General features: G+C 41.2%; 1 protein-coding gene across 1 annotated transcript in view; it reads left to right on the forward strand.

The window, feature by feature from the left end:
- Positions 1 to 19,117, forward strand: part of SHROOM3 (shroom family member 3) — a 187,164-nt gene that overhangs the window by 130,057 nt on the left and 37,990 nt on the right. Inside the window, exons 3-4 of the mRNA XM_075861621.1 lie at positions 1,678 to 1,809; positions 15,000 to 18,126. Of these exons, the coding sequence (XP_075717736.1) occupies positions 1,751 to 1,809; positions 15,000 to 18,126 (3,186 nt within the window). The 5' untranslated portion in view covers positions 1,678 to 1,750. The remainder of the gene's footprint in view (positions 1 to 1,677; positions 1,810 to 14,999; positions 18,127 to 19,117) is intronic.

The following is a 19,117-nucleotide window of genomic DNA, read 5'->3' on the forward strand; positions in this document are numbered from 1 at the left end:
CACCAGATGTTATGGCCTATTATGTGATGTACGGAGCCGGAAGCAGTTGGCCCCGTACATAGCATATTGGCCATGCTGCTGAACTGCAGCTCTGCTCCTATTCACTTGAATAGGAGCAGAGCTGCAGTAGTGCAGCTCGGCCGCTATTCAGTTGCTGGAGCGAACTGCTTCCAGCATGTACGTCCGGTGTTCGAAGGCAGCCGGAACGGCTTAACTGTTCGGGGTCCGTCTGTCGGACCCCCGCAGATCATATACTGATGACCTATCCGGTGGATAGGTCATCAGTCATCCAGTAGTGGACAACCCCTTTAAGGTCATCCCTTAGCCCATAAAAAATGATCTTTCGGAAGTTTAGTGTTTTTATAGGTGCTCTATCAAACATCTTATTAAAGGCTACATGAAAACGTATTATGTTGTGGTCCCTAACACCTAGGCAACCCCCAACCTCCACTTTTGATATCCTGTCCGGCCTATTGGTTAAAATTAGGTTTAGAAGTGCCCCCCTCTTGATGGGTCCTTCACCAGTTGTGAAAGATAATTGTCTTTAATTATTGTCAAAAACCTGTTTCCTTTGTTGGACCTGCAGGTTTCTGCCTCCCAGTTTATATCAGGGTAGTTAAAGTCCCCCATAATAATGACTTCATTATGATTTGCTGCCTCATCTATTTGCTTTATTAATTGATTCTCTGCTTCTTCCATTATACTTGGAGACTTATAACAAACCCCCTTATCAGTATTTTATTATCCTTTCTCCCTCCCCTTATTTCATCCGATAGGGACTCCACATGACCATTTCCCTCATAGACATCATGACGCAGGATGGGTTTTAGACAGGATTTTACATAAAAGCAAACCCCTCCCCCTTTCTGCAGCTTCCTCAGAGGTGGTGCTAGAAGTAGCTACTCCCCACTCCGTACTATTGCGGCAGTGTACAAGCAGAGGATAAACACGTTTTTTTTCCAATCATTTTTGGTGTTGTTATTTTTTCGTTTTTTTATGTGACTAGTCACATGAAGAAAAATCTTCAAATATTACAGTTTTGGGAACTAGAGCAGTGACAATAGGGTCTTGCTTCTGGTTTTCTAAAGATTTGATGGGTAGACTGGGCAGGAAATTTATAAGGTAGTATAGTAACGCTATAAATATAGATAAGGCACTGCATGCATCTCCCTGTCACTCCCTTGAAGGAGGATTAGGCACAGTGCTTGGGACACAAGAGGGTAGCGCATGACCAAGTATATCAGTAGAAGAGCTGTAATAATAATCTAGACATGGGCATGACAAACAGAGCTCTACAGGCCACTATTAGTAGTATTACCATTAAAAAAACAAAGTTGATCAAGTGGTAGAGAAAAGAAGAGGAGGTTGGCTAGGTCTCGTGGGCACTGCCTAATTGGACTTTTCTTTGTTTTGCCTGGAACATGCCTGTAAAGGGCTATTTCCACCTCAGTTTTATTTTTTAAACCCTTAAAAACTATGTGCGCAAAACAAAAAGTAAAGATATCTGTAGCAAACAGTTAGGCTCTGGAAAAAAAGGGAAATTGTGTTAATTTGGTTAACACTTACATTTTTCCTTTTTTACTATTTTTCAGGAATTATCAAATGAAAACACGAACAACTTATAGAAACATCGACAGTATTTCTAATTATCTCTGTTTATTTCTTATTTCTCTATAGGCAAAGTGTGTCTATTCCTCGTCCCCATTCTTGGCACTCATCCAAGTTACTGGAGAACCAACCGAATCCCAGCATGATGCAAATATCTCAGGGGACATTAGGATCTCCATGGCACCAGGCCTACCATTCAAGGTGAGAATAAGTGGTCAATCTTCTAAAATACAGCAGAACACCAATCTCAGATTCTGTCAGCAGGTGTAGGGTTTATAGTGAATTAAATGCAGCAACATTATACAGCATGAGGTCCTAATGCCATTCTTAGACACTCATATGACTGTTAATGTAGTTCTTTGATAGTTAGATATTTAAAGCTCATGACCAAGATTAAAGAATTTTTATTTATTTTTTTCGTTTTTTTCCCCCCAAAAAACCAGCATGAACAATGGACTGTACCTGGTATTTCCGCTCTGCTCCATTCAAGTGACTCAGCTGCAATACCATATATCTGCTCCTGGGGAAAAAAACAAACTTTAAGGCACCATGCACACGACCGTGCCCGTAATTATGACCCGTAATTATGGGCACGTCGGCCGCGGACGGCCACGGACAGCCGTCCCTTTAGGCGGACCGTGCTCCCATTATAAAGTATGGGAAAGTTTCTAGGGCACAGACACCTTCCCGTAAATATACGGGAAGGTGTCCGTCGGCCAAAGAAGCAAATGGACCCGCAATTACGGACCGTAATTACGGCCCATAATTACTGGCCTAAGGCCCCATGCACACGACCTTATATCTCATCCATAATTATGGACCCATTCCACAGACACCTTTCAGTATTTTTACTAGTGTCCGTGCTGAAAAAAATGATAGAACCTGTCCTATTCTTGTCAGTAATTACGTCACGGACGCATAGAAGCCTATGGGCGCTTCCGTAGATACGGATGGCTATGGATGTGCATCCATAAACCGTCCGTATTTACGAAAGTGTTGCTACGAAAGTGTTGATGACATCATTTGCAGCCTCCCTGTTTTTTACGGATTCGAATATATGGATCAAATACGGATGCAATACAGACTGTATTTACGGAAACCCTCCTGTAAATACGGATGAAATACGGACAGTATTTACGGATTGATGAAAATACGATCGTGTGCATGGGGCCTAAGAAAAGTAATGTATATTTCAAAAACATTTTTTCTTAGAGAATTATATAGTGAAGTGATTATTAGCAATTGTGATTTTGCTTAAGGAGTGCTTGGGCTGTGTACTTTAAAACAACCATTATTGCCTCTTGAAAATGGACCTCTATAATTATTATAATTATATTTAGCAATTAGCAGGTTAGAATTATTCTTTCGTTTTTCTTCACTGCTTTGCAATGTGCAAAGCATTTGTGACACAGACACAGAACAAAATGCTAAAACTGGAAAATACATATATTTGTAATAGTGTCCCCCCAGAATAGTTAGGCTGAGCGCCTTCACACTGTAGTCCAAGCAACACTGTCCTGAAATCAGAAACAAAACAGCCCAACTTGAAAAAAAGGTTGTCTGTTATAGACTTCCTATTTTGAATTGTAACAGGGGAGGTAACACTGAACAAGACACCCGTGTATTACAAAGAGCTACCGTTAGTGCTATGACAGGCACAGCTCTGCCTTGGTGGACCATCAGTCTATTGATTTCAGTAGACATATTGTAATGCTTTAAGGGTGTGTGCACTTTTGCCATCTTTTCTTTATTGCTATAATCCATCTAAAATAAAAAAAACATAATTCATTTTTCATACAGTCTTAATTAAAAAGCTCCGACCATTTTGAGTATACAGCTCCTATGCAGACCTATGTGTCTCCATGGTTACAAACTACAAACAAACCATGTGCGTAGCCCGTTCCAGCTTCCCCTCTTATACTGTCTGTAGGTTAGCACCAAGAGGGGGACTCCAGCTGTGGGAACCACCAAAGACAGTTCTTGAATTTTGCTTTACTACAAGGCACCTACAATATGAAAGGGAGTTGTCCGAATCTATAACTCCTTTAACCCCTTTAACTTTTTGGACAGCTAAAAAAATTTGCACTGCTTGTGGCTAATCATAATTATTTTATATATCATATCTGCCGTTTCTTCAGTTGATTCAGCATGCTGTGGCAAGATATTAACTGTAAAATTCCTGCCCCAGTGCAATATATACAGTATGTCATCTGGCCATAGCAGAACAAAGCTAACAAATAAAAGAGACCTCGTATAAATGTGTGTGTACATACATTTTGACATAGGGAGTGGTTATTATTTCGCAGTTTATGTTGCCCTGTTTAGGAATATTGCTTAAAATGAATTAATTGTAATTCACCAAGAAACAATAGCAGACCGGTACAATCAAAATAGAAATTATGCAAAAATGTCAGAGTACGAATGAGTGAGCAAGTACTACCCAGAAGACATTGAATGAGCCATGCCAGAGATGTTACATCATTTTCAATCCTCGAAGGGTGAGGAGTTCAGACTGGGATTCCCAAACGTCTGTTACTGCTCATGAATTCACAGCACATGCTGTTTTGGAGGCAGAGAAAGACCTGCTTGGGATTCTAGTTGTAGTCGGTACCAGGACATGTGCAAGGGATACTGATAAAGTCTGAATTGAAGATCTCAATATAAAGCACAGAAGAACTATCATCCCAGACGATGACCTGTCATTTAGTTTTTCCCTCTCTAAATAACAGCTTCTGTGGTTTTGTGAAGCTTCAGCATCTTCTGATCTTCTGCAGCAGATAGTTTGCTTTATTGTGTTTCATTGCCAACACCATGTGCTGTGCTCTATGGATATGTGCATAGGAGTGGAGACCTGAAATGGAGAGTTTATTGTTTGACTTTCAAGGACAACGAGTAAGTGTAACAATGATAACTGTTCATCTGTGCTTCTAAATCTTGGTTTAATGTAGCAGTCTCATATGGGGATGCAAAAGTACGAAAAATCCTGTTGAAGGCTCTAAGGAGTTCATGATGCTCCTTGCTAAGTGCAGGCTAGACGCATGTATGGCAACAGTGTCTCATGCAGTCCCCTTGTAGGTGTGGCATTTCCTTTATAAAGTCAGGTTCACACAGAGCAGTTTGATAAATTTTTAGATGGGTTTTTGATATTGTCAAAAAGTGGTTACCAAAAGCAGTAACAGCATAAAGGAATAACTTCTACTTCTCTTTTTAGGTTCCACTCCCAGTTTTGGAAAAAAAAATTGCTAGCAAAATAGAAATGTTAATCGTTTTTTTATCAATTAACAAATACAAAGTAGATGAACAGAAGAGAAATGTAAATCAAATCAATATTTCGTTTGACCACCCTTTGCCTTCCAAACAACAATTCTTCTAGATACACTTACACAAAGTCATTCATTTTGTCGGATTATAGTCAGGTGTATGATTAACCAATTATATTAAACAGATAATAATGATCATAATTTTCATATGTAGGTTGAAACACAGTCATTAATTGTAACAGAAACAGCTGCGTAGGAGGCTTAAAACTGGGTGAGGAACAGCCAAACTCTGCTACAAAGGTGAGGTTGTTGAAAACTGTTTCATGCCACAGGTCCGCCATGGCAAGACTGGGCATAGCAAAAAGACACAAGGTAGTGATACTGCATCGGCAATGTCCCTCCCAGACAAAGATTTCAAAGTAGACTGAAAGATGTGCTGTTCAATCTCTTTTGAAGAAGCACAAAGAAACGGGCAATGTTGAGGACCATAGACACAGTCTGCCAAGGAAACTTAGTGCAGCAGATCAAGGATACATCATGCTTACTTCCCTTTGAAATCAGAAGATGTCAAGCAGTGCCATCAGCTTAGAACTGGCAGAAACAAGTGGGATCCAGATACACCCATCTACTGTTGGAAGACCAAAAGTGGTCTTCATGGAAGAATTGCGGCCAAAAAGCCATACCTTCGACGTGGAAACAAGGCCAAGTGACTGATCTATGCAGGAAAACATAGGAACTGGGGTGCAGTAAATGGCAGCAGGTGCTCTGGACTCATGAGTCAAAATTTGAAATATTGGGCTGCAATAGAAGCCAGTTTGTTTGCCTGAGGACTGGAGCGTGGCACGGTAAGGGTATGTTCACACGATTAACAATATACGTCTGAAAATACGGAGCTGTTTTCAAGGGAAAACAGCTCCTGATTTTCAGACGTTTTTCGCTGCGTTTTTTTACGCCCATTTTTGGAGCTGTTTTCATTGGAGTCTATGAGATAACGGCTCCAAAAACGTGCCAAGAATTGTCCTGCACTTCTTTTGACGAGCCATCATTTTATGCGCCGTATTTTGACAGCGATGCGTAAAGTGACAGCTCGTCTGCACAGAACATCGTAAGACCCATTGCAAGCAATGGGCAGATGTTTGCCGACGTATAGGAGCCGTCTTTTCAGGCGTAATTCGAGGCGTAAAACGTCTCCATTACGTCTGAAAAGAGGTTGTGTGCACATACCCTAATAAGTGTTTGCAGGCAACAGTGAAGCATGGTGGAGATTTCTTGCAATATTGGGGTTGCATTTCCGCAAATGGACTTGGGGATTTGCCCAGGATTAATGGCGTCCTCAATGCTGAGACATACAGGCAGAGACTTATCTATCGTGCAACACCATCAGGGAGGCATCTGATTGGCTCCAAATTTATTCTGCAGCAGGAATACGACCCCAAACATACAGCCAATGTCATTACGACCTCTCTTCAGCGTAAAGAAGAACAAGGAGCCCTGGAAGTGATGATATGGCCCCACAGAGCCCTGATCTCAACATCATCGAGGCTCTCTGGGATTACATGAAGAGACAGAAGGATTTTAGGAAGCCTACATCCACAGAATACTTGTGGTTAGATCTCCAAGATGTTTGGAACAACATCCCTGCCGAGTTCCTTCAAAAACTGTCTGCAAGTGTACCTAGAAGAATTGATACTGTTTTGAAGGCAAAGGGAGGTCACACCAACTATTGATTTCATTTAGATTTCTTTCTGTTCATTCACTTGGAATACATTTTCACTTTGCAGCATTTTTCCACAACTGCCTAAAATGTCAGATAGATGCGGGTTCCACCTCTGGGACCCGCACCTATCTCCAGAACTGGGCCCCCTAAACCCTGTTCAGCCGCTCTGTGTTGCGGCTGAATGAGGTTAATTCCGACCATGAAAAAGGCTATATGGTCATGAGTTACGTAAACAGCGTACCTCGCTGAGCTACGCTGTTTCCATAAGTCCCATATAATTGAATGGAAGTTAAAGCAACAGTGTAGCTCGCATGCTACGCTGTTTCCATAACTGCCATTCACTACTATGGGAATTACGAAAACAGCGTAGCTCTTAGCTCCTGTGGATATGTCATAAATGTCTCTCATGAGAAAACCCCTTTAAGGCCCTTTTGCACGGACCAATTATCGGGCAAACGAGCATTCATGTGAACACTTGTTCCCGATCATTGCCCTGGGGGAACGATCAGCAACAATCAGCCGATGAACAAGCATACGCTTGTTCATCGGCTGATCGCATTGTTTATGCAGCAGAAAAAATTACTGTTGTCGGCAGCACATCTCCCTGTAAATAGGGAGACGAGCTGCCGACTTGATAGAAATGTGTGGGGAAGAGCAATAGTAGTAACGCTCGTCCCCAAACGTAGCTCCTGGTTAAAGGAGCAAACAGGCGCCAATTAACGAGCTGTCTCGTTGATCGGTACTCGTTTACACGGCCCATGTAAGAGGACGCTTAGTGACGTTTTCACATGAACGTTCATTTGTAATAAACGAGCGCCGATATAGCAAGTCGTTAACATTCCAAAGACATGCATTTATATATACTGTAACAATAATTGTATGTTTTTCTATTAATTCGATCGCTTTTGAGATTGCTTGTCTTTATGTGCAACAATTTCACATCTCCTGTCTCGTCTACTAAATACTAGCAGATGTTTGTTTACATGAGTGGATGTACCATCGACCAGGGCCGACCTTAGGATAGATGGTGCCCCGCGCAAAATTATCTTTCGGCACCCCACCTCATCATAAAAAAAATGCCCCATAAAAAAAGTATAATGCCCCCCACAGTATATTGCCCTATATAGTGCCCCCACACATTATAATGCCCCTTTAGTGCCCCCATACAGTATAATAATATTTAATAATAGAATTAATTATAACCCCTTCAAGGACACAGTATTTTGTCCTTTAATTGTGTCCACACAGTATTATGCCCCCTAAGTGTCAAACACAGTATATTGCCCCCTGTAGTACCCCTACACAGTATAATGTCCGCCTAGTGGCCCCCACACAGTATAATGCAACCCTTCCATGGCTGCCACACACAGCCCTCTCCTTGTAGATAGTGCCCAATGTAGATTGTGCCGTACAGCCTCCTTGTAGACAGTGCCATACATCCCCCCACCTCCCCCTTGTAAATCGTGCCATACAGCCCCCCCACCTCCCCCTTGTAGACAGTGCCACACAGTTCCCCACCTCCCCATTGTAGACTGTGCCCTCAAACAAAAACAAAACAATTTACTCACCTAGGCCCCGTTCCCACGACGAACTGAGCTGCTCCACGACGGGATTCTTGTGTAGGCCAACGTTATCCTGTAGCCTAGTACAGAGTTTCCCAACCTTTTCAGGCACCACAGGAAAAATACAATTTCCTCAGGGCACGCGTACCAAAAATGTCAAGAAAGAAAGAAAACAGCTAAAAACAATCACTACACCCTTAGGGTATGTTTTGTGTAAGGCAAAAAAACCTCTGCCTCAAAATTCCTTCAGGAAATTTGAAGCAGATTTTGAATTGACAGCGTTTTTTTACCTTTTTCTGCGGTTTTTTTTAGGCTGTTGAAGCTAATGCAAAAGACGCAGGCAAAAAAGCACCAAACGAGCGCCCCTGGTATTTTCTGTCTCCTATTATTTCAATTGGAGGTCAAAGGTGGAAACCACTTGAAGACCATCAGCCCCCCACTCACTGTAAAATAACCATTAGCCCACCCCATTCACAGTAAAATGACCATCAGCCCCCACTCTCACTAAAATGACCATCAGCCTGCCACTCACAGATTCCTCCTGTAGATAGTGCTACACAGCCCCCTTGTAGGTAGTGACACATAGCCCCCTGTAGGTAGTGCCACACTGTAGGTAGTGCCCCCTGTAGGTAGAGCCACACAGCCCTGCTGTAGGTAGTGCCACACAGCCCCGCTGTAGGTAGTGCCACACAGCCCCCTGTCCCTATATGGACAGTGACATCAGGGGCTACTCCTGAAGCGGAATCCCCAGCCACAAAATTGCAGACACTGTGACCGGGAATTCCACTCCAGGAGAAGCCCCTGTCATCTGTGTTCATTTATGGACAGTGAGGTCACTTGCTTCTCCTGGAGTGAAATCCCCGGTCACAGAGGCCCCTGTCATCTGTGTTCATTTATGGACAGTGAGGTCACTGGCTTCTCCTGGAGTGAAATCCTCGGCCACGCTGTGGCCAGGGATTCCGCTTCAGGAGTTGCCCCTGATGTCACTGTCCATATATGGACAGAGAGACCTCAAGCGCTCCGTAAAGGAGCGGAATCCCCGGCCACACAGGGATTTCGCTCCTTCAGGGATCTACAGTGGCGCTAGTAGATAGCTAGTAGATAGCTAGTAGATAGTAGTAGTAGTAGTAGTAGTAGTAGTAGTAGTAGTAGATAGCAGAGCAAGGAGATACCTCCCTGCTCTGCTATAGTATACTGCCCTCATGCAACGCCACTGAGTGAAGAAGCACCCGGGCGGAAAGTTGCCGCGCACGGATGCTTCTGAAACAAGCAGGGGAAGGGAGCCAGCGCATCGTCCCCTTCCACCTGATGGAGTGATGCGAATGTGCAATGGCACAGGTCACACACCCCTAAGGCTGGCCCTGCCACCAACAAATGATAATTTTTAGGTCATCATACTAAAAATTTGATCAAGGACAAACGAGCAATATTTTTGTGGATCGTGCAATCACTGCAGATGTTTAACCCCTTAATGGCCAGCCTATATTAGACCTTAATGACCAAGCTATTTTTTATGTTTTTCCATCGTCACATTCCAAGAGCTATAACTTTTTTCTTTTTGAATCGACATAGCTGTATAAGGTCTTGTTTTTTGCGAGACAAGTTGTATTTTTAATAGCACCATTTTCGGGTACATATAATTTATTGATGAACTCTTATTAACTTTTTGGGGGGGTAATGGAAAAAACCCATACATTTTGTAACTTTTTTGCTTCTTAGATTTACACTGTTTACTGTGTGCTATAAATAACATAATAACTTTTTATTTAGTGGGTCATCACAATTGTGGCGATACCAAATTTATATAGATTTTGTATGTTTTACTACTTTTACACAGTAAAAACATTGTTTGTTTTTTTAAATTATTAGTTTTTGAGTCGCCATGTTTTAAGAGCCATAATTTTTTTATTTTTCCGCCAATGCAGCTGTATGAGGGCTTGTTTTTTGCGGGATGACTTCTAGTTTTCATTAGTACCATTTTGGAGTACATCTGACATTTTGATCACTTTTTATCAAATTTGTTTGAAGGCAGGATGAACAGAAAACAGCAATTCTGGCATTGTTTTTTATTAAATTTTTTACGGCGTTCACCGTGCGGGTTAAATAACATAACAGATTTATAGGTGGGGTCGTTATGGACCCGGCGATACCTAATATGTGTAACGTTTTCATTTAATTTTTTTTTCATATTGAAGTATTTTATAAGGGAAAAAGTGTGTTTTTTGTTTTTTTTTTATTTGGGGTTTTTATTTATTTATTTATTTGTTATTAACTTTATTAAACTTTTTGATAACTTTATTTTTAGTTCCACTAGGAGACTTCACTATGCGATCTTCTGATCGCTTTTATAATACACTGCAATACTTCTGTATTGCAGTGTATTATTGCCTGTCAGTGTAAAACATGCCTCGGGCATGGCCTAGCAGGCATCCACTACAGGCAAACCTGGGGGCCTTTGTTAGGCCCCCGGATGCCATAGAAGCCATCGGCACCTTGCGATTGCCATTGCAGGGTGCCGGTGGGGTGAGAGAGGGAGCTCCCTCCCTCCAAAACCACTTGGATGCGGAGCTCGCTATTGAGTGCCGCATCTAAAGGGTTAAACGGGTGAGATCGATGTTGACACCCGCTGGGTCGGGCTTATGTCAGAGCGCCGTGAAAAGGCGGCGCTCTGACATAAGTACCCTTAACGGCCGCCGTGAAAAGGCGTATTTGCGGTCGTTAAGGGGTTAAACTGGCCAATGATTGCGAAATTTTACTCTATACACTCCTGAGGATAGGCCATCAATTTCTAAGAACTGGAAAACCCCCTTTAACCTGTTAGTGACCGCCAATACGCCTTTTCACGGCGGCCACTAATGGGCTTTATTCTGATGCATAAGCCTTTTCACGGCGCTGCATCAGAATAAATAAACAGAGCAGGGAGCCGTTAAATCTCCCTGCTCTCAGCTACCAAAGGTAGCTGGGGGCATCCCTACTCAAACGTGTGAGATCGATATAAGTATCGATCTCACCCGTTTAACCCCTCAGATGCGGCGTTCAATAGCGTGCGCCGCATCTCAGTGGTTTTGGAGAGAGGGAGGGAGCTCCCTGTCATCCCACCGACACCCGGGGATAATCACCGAGTGTCTGTGTCTCCGATGGCAGCCGGGGGCCTAATAAAGGCCCCCTGGTCCTTCTTGTAGTGAATGCTTGCTAGGTCATGCCGGAGGCATGTCCTAGCAGATGCCTGTCCGTTTTAAACGGACAGGCAGTAATACACTGCAATACAAAAGTATTGCAGTGTATTATAATAGCGATCGGATGATCGCATATTAAAGTCCCCTAGTGGGACTAGTAGAAAAGTTAAAAAAAAGTTTAATAAAGTTAATTTAAAAAAATGTGAAAAAAAAAAAGGGAAAAACCCACTTTTTCCCCTTACAAAATGCTTTACTATTAAAAAACCAAAATAAAGTAAAAACCTTACACATATTTGGTATAGCCGAGTCCGTAACGACCCCGACTATATTGCTATTACATTATTTAACCTGCACGGTGAACGCCGTAAAAAATGTTATAAAAAACTATGGAAAAATTGCTGTTTTCTGTGAATTCTGACATTAAAAAAATTTGATAAAAAGTGATCAAAAAGTCGCATCTACTCCAAAATGGTACCAATAAAAACTACAAGTCTTCCCACAAAAAAAAAACTATGATGCTAGGAGCCCGGCTCCCTGCACTGAGTTCGGTCCGGGACTTCCGGCCGAAATACGTCCATCCATTACGGACGTTAATCTGCTCGTGTGAACCCAGCCTTACATTGCAGGGATAAATTCATTTTTGTGCATCAGAGAGCAATGGATTGCTGATAATAATGATTCTCAAACTTAGAGGCTGTCTGTAACATAGTAGGATGGGGTCTAGAATTATTATTAAGAATTCCAGTCTGTGTATTTCTAGTTTCTAAATATAACTAAACAAAATCAGGATGTTTTTTTCCAGCAAATGAGCATAGCCCAATTGACTAGACTGGATTTATATTGCTGTTGCCAATAATTATGATTTATTGTATTTTTACAGGCAGTAACCATTTAAGAGACACCCTCAGTCTGTCTTATCTCTATTTATTGGGCAGTTGAACATTATTATTGGTGTGTTATTTACTGGTGCCAGTGAGTAGTCATTTCAGGCTGGGCAGAGACCAGCTATCATAATCAATACTTTATCTCACATATCTCCAATACTAAAAACATCCCAAAATGTACAAACATTTGTGTAAATAACAGTAGCAACTCCTTATATAAGCTTTACTTACACCAATCAGTCATTACATTAAAACCACCTGCCTAGTATTAAGGTCTCCTCGTGTCACCAAAACAGCTCTTTCCCGCTGAGGCATGGACTCCACAAGACCTCTGAAGGTGTCCTGTGGTAGCAGCAGATCCTTTAAGTCCATAAAAGTTTTTTCAAACACATCCGAAAGATGCTTGATTGGAAAGAGATCTGGGGAATTTAGAAGCCAGGTCAACACCTTAAATTCCTTCTTATGTTCCTCAAACCATTCCTGAACAATTTTTGCAGTATGCCACGGCACATTATCCTGCTGAAAGCGGCCAATGCCATTAGGGAATACCGTTACCATGAAGGGGTGTACTTGGTCTGCAACAATGTTTAGGTAGGTGGTAGAGTCAGTAACATCTACATGAATGCCAGGACCTAACATTTTCATCAGAACATTGCTCACAGCATCACAATGCCTCCGCTGGCTTACCTTATCCCCATAGTACATCCTGGTGCCATCTCTTTTCCAGGTAAGAAAAAACATGATTCATCAGATCCAGCTCTAATGTTCATGTGCCTATTGTATGCGCTTTAGGCAGTGGACAGGGGTCTGCATGGGCACTCTCACTGGTCTTTGGCTAAAGCAGTCCCAGACACATCAAGCTGTGATGCACTATGTGTTCTAACACTTTTCAATCATTCATGGCCAGCATGAACTTTTCAGCAATTTGTGCTCTTCTGTGGGATTGGATGAGATGGGCTAGACTGCGCTCCCAATGTGCATTAATGAGCCTTGGGCACCAATTACCCTGTTGTCAGTTCACAAATTGTCCTTCTTCGGACCACTCTTGGTAGGTACTAACCACTGCACACTGGGAACACCCCACAAACCTGCTGTTTTGGAGATGCTCTGACCATCTATCTATCACAATTTGGCCATTGTCAAAGTCGCCCAGATACTTTAACGCTTGCCTATTTTTCCTGCTTCCATCACATAAACTTCAAGAATTGACTAATCACTTGCTATCTTATATATTCCTCCCCTTGACAGGTAACACCCCTGTTAAAAACTTAACATCGATAAGTTCAATGTTATTTGCCTCACCTGTCAGTGGTTTTAATGTTATGGCTGATCGGTGTATATTAGCTGCTTACTTTATGTTAGACATTCGTTTAACCCGTTAATGCAGACAATTTTGGTGTTAAAAACGCAGGGAATTTTTTTCATTTTGATAGCCATAACTTCACCTTTACAAGTTTTTAAGGATGCAAAAAAAAAGAGAGATTCTGTCATAGATTTTTTTTTATTTTGATGTGGTTCCCCTTGCGGTATAAATATATAATTTTAAATGTATTCTATGGGTCGTTATAGCAATGACGATACCCAATATGTATAATTTTTATGTTTTATTTACTAAAGTTTATTAAACTTTAACTTTTTTTGTCCTACTAGAGGACTTTTATTGTATAAAGCATTGGAATATCTGTATCTTAATGCCCATCAGTTTAAAACCCAATGCATGGATTAATAGGGACTTTGTTAGGCCCCTGCTGCCAAAGCGTCACATTTGTCCGGTGACAAAGCGAGCCCCAATGCTATTGACCATCACATCTAAGGGGTTAAACAGTTGGAATCGGAGGTATCCTGGCCAACGCAGCGGGGGTAGTACGGGGCAGTTATTTTGCTTCAGTGGCTGCATTTGCAAGAGATTTTCTTTAAGTCAGAAAATGATGAGGGAACTGTATGTGATGTGCAGCAGTCACTGTACAGGGAGTGGGAGAAGGAAACTAAATAATAGATTATTTTGTTGTAATAGATTCCTTTTAAATACACCCGCCTGGTAAAGTATATTCGTCAATAACAGATATCGGGACAGTTTAACTTTTTTAGGTATTTTTCAATTGGGACATTAGGTTCAGATAAGCTGGAGCAACAAGTTGGAGTCAAAACTATTTGCTTATGCATCAAAAATGATATAAAGCTTTGTTGTCCTACAAATCTTTCAGCTCACCTATAATTCAGGAGGTTATCACTCCACGTTTGGAGCCATGCATGGCATTTTAGCAGTCATCTCTGAACGCCTGAGTGTTTTTATTTCTTGCCTTTCTGTCTTGTCTGTTTAGATTTCTCATAGCAAACAAATGTCTCTAATGCTTCTAGTTTCCAGGAAGATTGCCAGGGAAACTTTCAACTCCATAAAAAGAGAAGAAGTAAAACATACACATACAGTGTATTCTTTGCTTTAAGTCTTTCATGTACTCACTGTCCTATACTAGTTTTATAATGTTTGTGATAGGTTTGAACGGTATCAAAAAACGTGTTATTTATGAAATCTGAAAGATCCCGACTATGCCTGTGCATATTTGTGTAATCCTGACAGCACTGCGTGATTAAAAGAATGAGCACAGCAGCCACAAGCAATTACTTATAATATGCAGGAATGACAGCTGGCAGTGAACAGAGCAAGGCCAAAATATAGTTTCTCTTCCGTTCCTCCAATAACCTAAACATTTCATCTGCAAGTTTATTTATAAGCTCATTTGAATGTCTCTTGCAAACAGTAAGATTTTTTCCTGTGTTCTCTTTTCCTTCAGTTCATCTGCAAGTGATCTCTCCAGCTATGAACATGGGTACTTAAGACGGAGCCCTGACCAGTGCAGCTCTAGGGGTAGCATGGAAAGCCTGGAGAACACATCATCTGCATACCATCCTTGTCATCTTTCTCCGGCCAAGTCCACCAACTCCATAGATCAACTTAGTCATCTGCACAACAAAAGAGACTCTGCTTACAGCTCGTTTTCTACTAACTCTAGTATTCCAGAATACCACCCCATTATGTTCTGCAAGGAGAGATCCTACTCTATGGAAAGTATGCTTTCTCGAGGAAACTTGCAAAATGGAATAAAACATGCAGATATAAGGTATATCAAGACAGTCTATGATTCTCAACGTGGAGTGTCAGAAGAGTATGAGGTCAACTCGTCACTCGTCAAACAACGAGCTAGATTTTCAGGTGGATGCTCTAGGAACAGTGGTGGTCCTGTTGGAAGATTAGATCACAACAGATTTTTGTCTGAGAGTGATATAACTGAAAAGGGTCCTCCTATGCCACCTACTCGGAGTGACAGTTATGTTGTAACAAAACATCACGAAAGACCAAGTTCTTGGTCTAGCTTGGACCAGAATAAATCTTTCCGAACACTTTCCAAAGGACCAGGATTACAACCCACAGCTTGGAGCACAAGTCAACAGCAGAAACCAATGTATGGGGAAGGACAATTGCATACTGTGATGGAAAAAAGTCCTGAGTGTAGCCCTCTAATGAAACCTAAGCAAATCTATTCACAGATTCCACAGCCTGGACAGCCTATGCTTCCCGCAGGAATATATCCTGTTCCATCTCCAGAACCACATTTTGCACATGCTCCACAGCCACTTAAGAATAATAATAGAAGACTTTACCCAGCACTGGCCAAAGAAGGGGCATCCTCTGAAGGTAAAGGAGTTTCCTATTCACATTCTGAAACGTTTGTAAAAAGAAGTCAAAATATTCCTAACAAAGCTACTTTCTCAGCAGACCAGTCCAATAGTAATGATAAAAAAATAGAAGACGGATCTACAGATTACGCTCAGTACAAACTCCACTTCCCAGTTAGTCCTGAGCATCAAACTGGCTCTCCACAAAGCACTCAAAATACAATGTCAACTTTAAGATTAAACCAATTATCCAGTAAAGATGATGACCAACTAAAAACTGATTGTAGAAAAAAAGCACAGGAACTTAACAGTGAAAAAAAGAGACATTCTGGGACTGAATTTCAGAATGAGTGGAGTGACAGACAAAATAAGTCAGAGGTGTTATGTGCTGCTACAAGTATGGAACCATGCAAAACTAATAACAGCACTGATGCAAATAAAGATAAAGATTGTGGGTTCCTATATAGTGCTGGCTCTTCATTTAATAGTAAGCTGGATGAAAAACAGTCACCACTTATGTCCAGCTATAAAAGCAAATTAGACAGCGCAAGCTTTACAAAGCACATAGAAGACGTTGACAGCTTGATGATGTCTTACACTAGCCTACCACAATCTGATGAGCCTTCATCACCTTCTCAAAAGAATTCTACTGACTATATCAGAAGGAGATTGCATTCAGGTAGCAGTCAAAGTGGCAGTAACCCAATACATGGTAGATCAGATGCTAAACAACGCACTTCAGTTTTAGAAAAAATCTGCAAAATTGAAAAACGAGAACATGAAAGTCACAAATCTCAGGCTTCAGTTGGAAGCATATATGGCCAACATTCTGCACAATGCCCAAGAGGAACCAGCAACAGAGCATCTGTTAACAGCATTGAAGACGTAAGGAGTAAGTTTAATTCACAGGATCATGTCCTAGGAGCCGAATCCCATAGACCTTCAAGTTCCCAAGCTATCGATAAAGTTACTGGGACTCCGCTGTTAAAAAGATCCGGAAGTGTCTACAGTGTAAAATTAGGAGATGCTCAGAAAACAACAGTACAAAGTCAAGCAGACAAAACGCAGGAGACTAATAATGAGCAGTGTGTTTTGCAGACCTTGCCAGACAGTGATAAAAGAACAGTGGATTCTCAAACAATGCCAAATAAAGAAGACCATTGGCAGAATGCTTCACAGGACACTCTTGGTTTTAACAGAGCTTACAGGAACAGTATCAAAGATGCACAGTCCAAAGTCCTAGAAGCAACATCTTATAGAAGGAAAGATTTAGAAATTAGCCCACCACAATACAAGAAGCCAGAGAGAAGTGTAAAGAGACCTACATCAGCTATTGTATATAGTAGGTCTCCTCTGTCACCACATTCCCCAAAAGAAAGGCACAGTATTACACCCACAGACAACTTTAAGATCCAGGAATCTCAAAGTCAAGAAGGAACACCTCACCAAGTAGCTCGAATTGGGGCAAGAAGGCGTTTGACAGCTGAGCAGAAAAAACGTTCCTATTCAGAGCCAGAAAAGATGAATGAGGTTGGAGCATCTGACAATGAGTCATCATCTACAAGCATTCAAAAAAGGGGACAAAACATTAGTTTCTTAGAACAAACAGTGGCAGACAGACGTAGAATGTTTGAGAGGGATGTCAAAGCCTGTTCTACTGTTAACCTGTCTAAACCAGAGATTAAGCAGCTTCAGCAAAATGCTCTTGCAGACTATATAGAGCGTAAAACTGGTCGGAGGCCTTCATCCCAGGAACCTGGATTCTTAAAAGAACGGTCCCAGAGCACCTACTTTTCAGGGAGTTTAATGGACAATCAGAGTGTCTCCTCTACATCTAGCATGAATTCCCTACAAGAGCACAACATATTTCGCACTAGGAATTCAAGGGAGAATCTATCTAAAACAGGGCGCGTATCCTCAACGCTCCCCCCTGGTCTGACAGGATTGTTTGACTTAGTAAGTTTAGAGAAGAAGAATGATTATCCAGAAAGCAGGAATCGAACCAGTTCTTTTGTCCAGCAACGACTTCGACTTGAAAGTAGATCCAAAAATGATCTGAAAAACATCCCAACAAACCTACAGAGAGAAGTGACATCTTCAAAACCAACAGAATTTTTAGAGGTATCCAGAGAGCGAAAGTCTGATAGAGCAGCATCAGCTGAAGATTTGGTTGAGAAATTGCCACAGTCTGCTCCTGTACATATGAGATCAAGGTCCTCTCCTGCTGGTGAAAAAAGAAGCCAGGTATGTGAGGTTCATGCAGTGTGCATTGTACCTATAATACTTAAAATATGTTACTTTTAGTCATGTGGAATGACCTGCATCAGACTTTTTGTTTCATTATGTTAAGAGCTATTTATAAGTGTATATTATATCTACACACTTCTATCACAAATGTACAGCCTATATTGTTATGATTGATAGTAGCCTTGTATTGAAAGATATAAAGTATTTACTCTTACTGCCATTATATTGTAAGATATATCCACCATAGCACATATATCCACCATAGCACTTATATATTCATATATTATTCATAATATAGATACAGAGTTGTAAAACTGGCACATCTCACAAAGAGCACTATATTATATTTATGTAGCAGAACAAATTAATTGAAACCGGATCTTTATATTGTCCCTCTACGGATCCTTCTATTGTCCCTCTGCTTACAAACAGAATTCATCCCGTATGACACTTGTATGCAACTTCTATGCAAATCATTACAGTTCTGGATCTGAGGAATGAAAGAATTATTGAGGAAATTAGGAGAGTTATTTTTCCATCACCCATGATGCTATTTTTATTTATAAATGAAGATGCTTCTCCAAACTTGGGAAGGTCTGGATTAGTAGATCTCCGTTACTTTTAATTTCTTTGGGGTGCTTTAAGCAGTTTCAGTCAATGTGTAAGACCCATTAGCCTTATATACTATATGGTACGTATTGTATGGGGTGAATATAAAAGTCATTTCTTTTCACGGCACATTTCCAGTGTTCTGGGTAAAAACAAAATAGTTTTTTTTTTTATAAAGTCTACAATAAAATTTGTATTTCGGGTTTAGGTTTTTTTTTTTTTTTTAAGTTCAAGTGCACTAGGCTACACATAAGTTGTAAAAACCACTCACTTCAGTGAGAGCGTCTAAATGCAAAGCATCCCATTACTTACCCCCTTCATGTTGTCAATGAACTACTGCAATGTGGAGCTACCAATGCCTGTCTATAAATTGGTCAAA

Source organism: Rhinoderma darwinii, chromosome 1 (genome assembly GCF_050947455.1).
Source record: "Rhinoderma darwinii isolate aRhiDar2 chromosome 1, aRhiDar2.hap1, whole genome shotgun sequence".
NCBI classification, from domain to species: Eukaryota; Metazoa; Chordata; class Amphibia; order Anura; family Rhinodermatidae; genus Rhinoderma; species Rhinoderma darwinii.